This window comes from Ursus arctos, unplaced genomic scaffold, assembly GCF_023065955.2.
Source record: "Ursus arctos isolate Adak ecotype North America unplaced genomic scaffold, UrsArc2.0 scaffold_8, whole genome shotgun sequence".
In the NCBI taxonomy this organism is placed as follows: Eukaryota; Metazoa; Chordata; class Mammalia; order Carnivora; family Ursidae; genus Ursus; species Ursus arctos.
Window position 1 is genome coordinate 35,383,703 of NW_026623100.1, and position 6,389 is coordinate 35,390,091.

General features: G+C 46.9%; 1 protein-coding gene across 1 annotated transcript; it reads right to left on the bottom strand.

The window, feature by feature from the left end:
* Positions 1 to 1,408: 1,408 nt before the first annotated feature.
* FAM136A (family with sequence similarity 136 member A) lies at positions 1,409 to 6,094 on the bottom strand. The gene is made up of 3 exons (XM_026483452.4): positions 5,907 to 6,094; positions 4,898 to 5,038; positions 1,409 to 2,902 (listed from the first exon to the last, which is right to left on the bottom strand). Exons 1-3 carry the CDS (start codon positions 5,991 to 5,993, stop codon positions 2,714 to 2,716), a joined length of 417 nt encoding a protein of 138 aa, XP_026339237.1. The 5' UTR covers positions 5,994 to 6,094; the 3' UTR covers positions 1,409 to 2,713.
* Positions 6,095 to 6,389: the final 295 nt, after the last annotated feature.

The window sequence follows — 6,389 nt, forward strand, 5'->3', positions numbered from 1 at the left end:
CCGATCCCGTCAGCCAATCAATTGCTGGCCGATTTCACCTCGCGATACTTTGGGGGCGCCTGAACTTGTCTATTGGCCTCGTGTTTCCGCTTGCGTCGCCACCGATTGGCCTAGATGGGGTTAGGGGTGGTGACAGTCGTCTTCTCAGTTCCGTTTCCTCGTTTGTAAAACTGATATGGCGGTTCGGTCTCTAGCTTCTAGGAGAAACCGGTGTATACTCTCTTCGTGCATTGCCTGGGTTGTCTTCTTCATGTATACTAAATGAATATAGGCTCTGGAGGGGTGGGCCTGTGATAGTTCTTTGGCATGTATTCCTACATATTGCCACGCCAAGGGTTCCAGTAACAACAATTAGTGACCTCTGGACACCAGAGAAGTAGGGTGATGTGGCCTCAGTTTCTAAGAATTTGAATATAAAAAAACGCCTAAGTGTATTCCCTAATGACAGTCTTGCAATTCTTATAACACTGCATCCAGAACCCCACTTGATATACCTTGCTCCTATATAAAAAACGTGAAGGATCTCTAATATGAGATACTCTTCACTTGAAAATCAACTCGTGTAAAAAGTGATCTCCGACTTGTTCCCAGTTAAGTCACCCAAAAGAGGCGAATAAACATGTATGAATAAAACACAATTGGGATTACAGAAGACTTAGGCAAAAATAGTAAAACCTTGGTGATTATCTAAGTAGGGGATGATTCTCCAAAATTCAATTCATTCCTAAAGTTCAGGAATGGCTTTATTTAAATACCAGTGATAGTAGGGGCACCTGGGTGGCTCAAGGGGTTTGGTGTCTGCCTTTGGCTCAGGTCATGATCCCAGGGACCTGGGATGGAGCCCTGCATTTATTTATTTGAGAGAGGGAGCAGCAGAGGTAGAGGGAGAACAGACTCCCTGCGGAGCAGGATCCCAGGACCCCAGGATCATGACCTGAGCCGAAGGCAGAGGCTTAACCAACTGAGCCACCCAGGTGCCCCTAAATAAAATCTTTAAAAAATAAAATAAATATGAATGATAGTAAAAACTTAAACTCATCACATAGTTTTGTACTCTCTGGGCACTCAAAATCCTAGACGTTGCATTTTCCCAAGAGGGATCATTAATTACCCTCTCCACCTCTTGCTGTTACTGTTTAGCTGAAGCTAGAGTCCTGAAATGGATATTGAATTTTTTTTTAGCCTTAAAACAGTTTTTTTTTTTTTTATTAGTGGACTTCAAGTCATAGTGCTATAGCTTGCCCTCAGTTTTTCCCATTTACAATGAACCAGTCCTGCACCTGCATCATAATTCATAACTAATTTTTACTCTTCATGGCCTCTTAAGAAACTTATTTCACACACTACAAAGAGAAGCGTCCTGAGAAAGTTGTATATATTCACTACCCAGACATAAGAAACATAATAGTGGAGGAAAAACTAAACCTTATTTATTTTTTAAAACTGAGCCTCTAAGAAAATATATCATAGCCTTGAAACACCAAACACAGGCTATATTATCATTTCAAGTAGTAAGTTGGTAAAAAGACAATAAGGTCCTTATCAAAATGAAAAGGTGCTAGAGCTGGGGCAGGTACACTGCTTGCTGCAATGGCCCCAGGCAAAAGTGGTATTTGGTAATGGGGGGGTTGCCCCTCTTTTCCTTTAAAGGAATCACAGCTTACCCGAGTTGCCTACTTTTTCTCCTTTCACCTTCCTGTTGCCAAGGGATTGTCTCAATAGGGCTCTGTTTTTTCAGGGGGCAAAATAAGCAATACTGAGTTTAGGCTTTCATTCCATTCTGTTCTATAAAAACCAGGTTTTTCCAAAACCAATACTTAATAACTCTTGAAATTAAGACAACAGTTCCTCCTTCAATGTTCACTCCCGGATACTGGTATATAGTGCAATCAAAGCCCTCTTTCCCTTCAAGGGAGAGTGTCACTGCAAGATTGTCCTGTCGCTCTCCTGCAGATAGCCTCAGGGCCTATCAAGGCAGCCAGTGAGAGGGAAGGTCCGCTTCCCAAACCCAGTGTAACATCACCGGTCGTGTTTTTACACATCTCCTAGCTGAAGGATGTAATGTATATTTCAAGAAATGCATATCCACATCTCAATGGCCAGAAACAGATATCCATAAGAACTACTCACAGTTCTTATCCGAACTACCTCTCCCAACTCCACATCTTAAATCAACTTCATGCCCTTGTATATAAAACAAAACCAAACAAAACAAAGACCCAGAAACCTTTTTTCCTTTCTAAATTAGTGACCTTGTGGATTTTGTTTTACAGCTTATGGAAAACGATTTGGTGAGCCTTCTGGTAAACGGGAGGTTGGCAACAAACAGAAACACCTCTGCTCACACCACCAGATCACAGGCAGGTTAGAGGAACCTGCCAGCCTGTTGGTACCTCTGTACTGAGAAGAATCTGGTATCTTGGAGGGCTCTGGCTTTGTACAAGGGAGATCCCTAGAGCCAGCAGAAGCATGTGAAATTTAGGCTATCAGAAACTGTCCTGTGCCATCTCTGAACCAGATTTTAGCACCAGTTTTTTCCATTTCACTTTCTAGGGTTGAACATAAAGGAACCAGTGTCCAGAGGCAAGTGACACATGCCTCAAACTTGCTGCCATCCTTAATTTCTTCATAAACTTCACTTAAAAGACCAAAACTCCCATTTCTTTTTAAATAGAATCCTGCTGTCAGCTCCGATGTCCAATTGCAAAGACTTCTATTTCCCAATGGACAAGAGAGACTCCTTCATCTTCTTGGTCATGCTCGGGATGAGGTGCATGTGGTCATCCACACACTTGGTCACACAACTCTCCAGCTGCCGCTTCACCTGAAGCTCTTTACTTCCAGCATCTATTGAGTCTTTGGCTTTGTCATTGCAATGCATGGTGCATCGGGCCAGGCGGTCCTGTGGCAAGAAGGAAGAGGGCAGAGAAGTCTGAAAGATTGGCCTCCATTTACCAAGTGGTTACCATGTGCTAGGCCCCTTGCTACATATTTTGGCTTGACATATATAATCTTGATCAATTAAAGGGACACTATAGTGCAGTTAACCAAGATTATCCTGACTATTTTGAACTAGAGGGTGGCACCAGGAGGGTCCAGGCAAAGCATGACAAGAAAGCAGATGAATGACAGAATAAATTATACAGAAGCCCCCTCCAGAAAGTGGGAAATAACTAGAGGCTACTGTTGGTCAGCTACAGTTAAGACTTACAAACATTTTGATTCTTTAATATCTGTGCTTGCTACAGAAAAGCACTCAACAAATATTTATTGAGTAGCTACTATGTGTCAGGTACTCTTCTAATGTTGGGGAATACAGCAATGAGTAAACTAGATGATGTTCTTACCCTCACAGAACTTACATGCCAGTGAAGGGAGAAAAACAAAATGAGGGGAGATGTTGAAGAAGCAGTTGGATATATGAATCTGGAGATCAGGAGTGAATTTGGTTTAGAGATATGAATGAATGTAGGAGTTATCAGCCTACACATGGTATTTATAGCAGAGAATTAGATCAGAAAAAAGGACCAAGGACATGCTAGGCACTCCAATCCTCACAGGTTGGAAGGGAAAAGCAGGAAAGGAGGCCAAGAAAGGATGGCCAGGGAGAGAGGTGGAAAACCAGAGAGTGAGGTGTCTTGGTGCCCAACTGAACAAACTGTTTCAAGGAGGCAAGTGATCATTGAGACAGTGATGCAGACAGGTTGCGTAAGATGACGGATGAGACATGACCACTGGATTTAGCTCCATGGAGGGGAGTGGCCAGAGCAGTTCTGGCAGAGCGAAGAGTAAGTCTAATTGGAAAGGAGGACTAAAAAGTGAACAGAAGGAAAAAGTCATACAGCAATTCAAGAATCAAAATGTTAAAGACCTTATCGATAAAATTAGCTGTCAAAGTGAACACAAAGAAACCTGTCTGGGTTTAGGATCTTGGATAAGTTAGTCCTTCACAGTGTCAGTAATTTTGAAGAATTCCATATAGCAGAATGTAAAAATTGTATATTAGATACAATTTGTCCCAGGTGAACAGGATTTCAGGCTATGAAAAACTGGTTCAGAAGTGGGCTCTGCTGGGGCGCCTGGGTGGCACAGCGGTTAAGCGTCTGCCTTCGGCTCAGGGCGTGATCCCGGCGTTCTGGGATCGAGCCCCACGTCAGGCTCCTCGGCTGTGAGCCTGCTTCTTCCTCTCCCACTCCCCCTGCTTGTGTTCCCTCTCTCGCTGGCTGTCTCTATCTCTGTCGAATAAATAAATAAATAAATCTTAAAAAAAAAAAAAAGAAGAAGTGGGCTCTGCTTTCTCCAAGCTCCAGGAAGGTACAGTCATAGGAAGGGAATATAATGAAGTTGTGGCTACCCTGTTCTCCAGAAAGAGATATGGTGGATACCTTTTCCTCCTAGTGACCTCAGAGAGGCTTGTGAGGAAGGCATCAGTGAGTCAGTATTACTAATACTTCACATTAATGACTGTTCTTTGGTGACACAGGAGCTGCCCTCTAGGTATAGCAAACAGGGGCGGTTCTGGGTGGGCACGTCCACAACGTGATAGCAGGATATTGCTCTAATCTGCACCTCTTTATGACGAGCCTACTCCACTTATCCTGGGGATAAGTACTACTAGTTTAAGGATGAACTAATCCATGTCTTAGAAAGCTTTTACACTCTACAGTATATATATTATATTTCGTGTCTATGGGGGGGAAAGGCTCTTGATCATGAACTCCTTTTTACATCATTTTTTCTATGGGAAATACTTATAGCACTCAACCTGGGCCACAGGACTGTCACAAATGTTAAAAGAACCAAGACATTAAAGCCAAGAGTTCTGAACAAATGCTTGTAATCTCTTGCAAAAGAGCAACATCAAGGCCTGCAGTCCTCTGCTTGGGGTATTTCTCACCTGGAACTTCTCCAGTTCACTGGTCACCAGGGCCTGGGCTTGAGCCAGAGGTGCATGGCAGCGTTCAATGCACTGATGCACCTGCTGCATGGACGCCTGGCTGTCCTCACAACAGCTGGCACTGCACCGGAACATGAGGCCCTGGGGAGGGAAGGCAGAGAGAGAGGTTAGGTAGGAAGGCCTCTGGGGCAGAGAGTACCATGGAGTGCCACAGAGGAGCATCTGTATTTGCACCTCTCCTAACAGACATCAAGAACCCAAAACCACAAATGGGAAAATTATCCTCGAAGCCTAGCAGAAGGTTTCATGGCCTTCTTCCTGCTTGCTCATTGGCACTTGTGGCATGGAAGGCTGGGTGGACGGAGAAGTTGGTGGTGGGTCAGATGAAGTCAAATTCTGAAAACCAGGGTTCAGAGGTCAGCAACCTAGTAATCTACTTTCCACCAGGGGGCAACCGATCCATTAATCAATGACTCAAGAAGCACCGCAGAAACCCCACGATTTGGTTAGGGAAGCTGGACCAAGAGCCACATACCACCTAGGGGATCGAAGCACAACAGCATATAAACCAGCGCTGTGTGGAGCGACATTAATACGGGCATGACAGGGCCACTGAGGAAGCCAAGCTCTTTTGCCTTTCCGGTGTTTCACCTTGGCCGTGCCCTTTCTGGGCCTCGGCCTGCTCACCTGCGGAAGGGGCAGCGCAATACAGGAAGGCGGGGGAGGCCGAAAGCCTGACACTAAGGGCTTTCTAACGCTGCTTCTAACACCCTCTCCCCGGAGCTGGCTTGGGGGGAAGACGGCTTTGCGCGTGGGGCGGGAGCACAGATTTCATCCGCTCAGCGGGAGCTCCAGGGATTCTGAGGGTGAGAGGTGCTTCCGAAGGCGCCGCGGCGACCCCAGGGACGCCCCGACTCGAGTCTGCGGGGAGGCGGGCAGCGACGCGCGGCGGCTGCGACAAGGGAATCGCGAACTGCCGGGACTCTGCGCCATTACCCCCGCCCGCTACCTGCATCTTCCTGATGTTCTCTCTCTCCAGACTCTTCACCATGGAGTCCACCGCCTCCTGTACCCGCAGCTGCTGCATCTCCGCCATGGCGACCCCGCGCTGCACCCCCTCCGCGCCGGCGCCCACATGGAGTCCAGCGATCGGCCCGCCCCCTTGCTGCCGCCGCCAGAGTCCCCGCCACCCTTCCCCGCCCACGCCGCCGCCTGGCTTCGGAGAGGAGGAACTGCATCCCCCCGCCCCCCGCGCTTCCGCTGCGCCCCGCCTCCCCATCGGGCTCCTCCCCTCCCGGCCCCGCCCCGCACACCCTGCTAAGTCTGAGCCCCGGAGGGCTGGAGGGGGCGGTGGGATTCACTGTCTCCATTCTCTCCTCCCTCCTTCCCTGTCTTCCTTCAGTCTTAAAAAATATTTAATATGATTAACATCCAGATGAAAGCGCAGGATTTAGGTAAATAGCTCGAGGAGCTTTACCAAACCTTGCTCTTT

Coding starts and splice junctions, on each gene's coding strand:
- FAM136A (XM_026483452.4), bottom strand. CDS start 5,993: ATGGCGGAGATGCAGCAGCTGCGGGTACAGGAGGCGGTGGACTCCATG. Junction 5,039..5,906: donor AGAACATCAGGAAGATGCAG/GTAGCGGGCGGG, acceptor TTCCCTCCCCAG/GGCCTCATGTTCCGGTGCAG. Junction 2,903..4,897: donor GTGAACTGGAGAAGTTCCAG/GTGAGAAATACC, acceptor TTCTTGCCACAG/GACCGCCTGGCCCGATGCAC.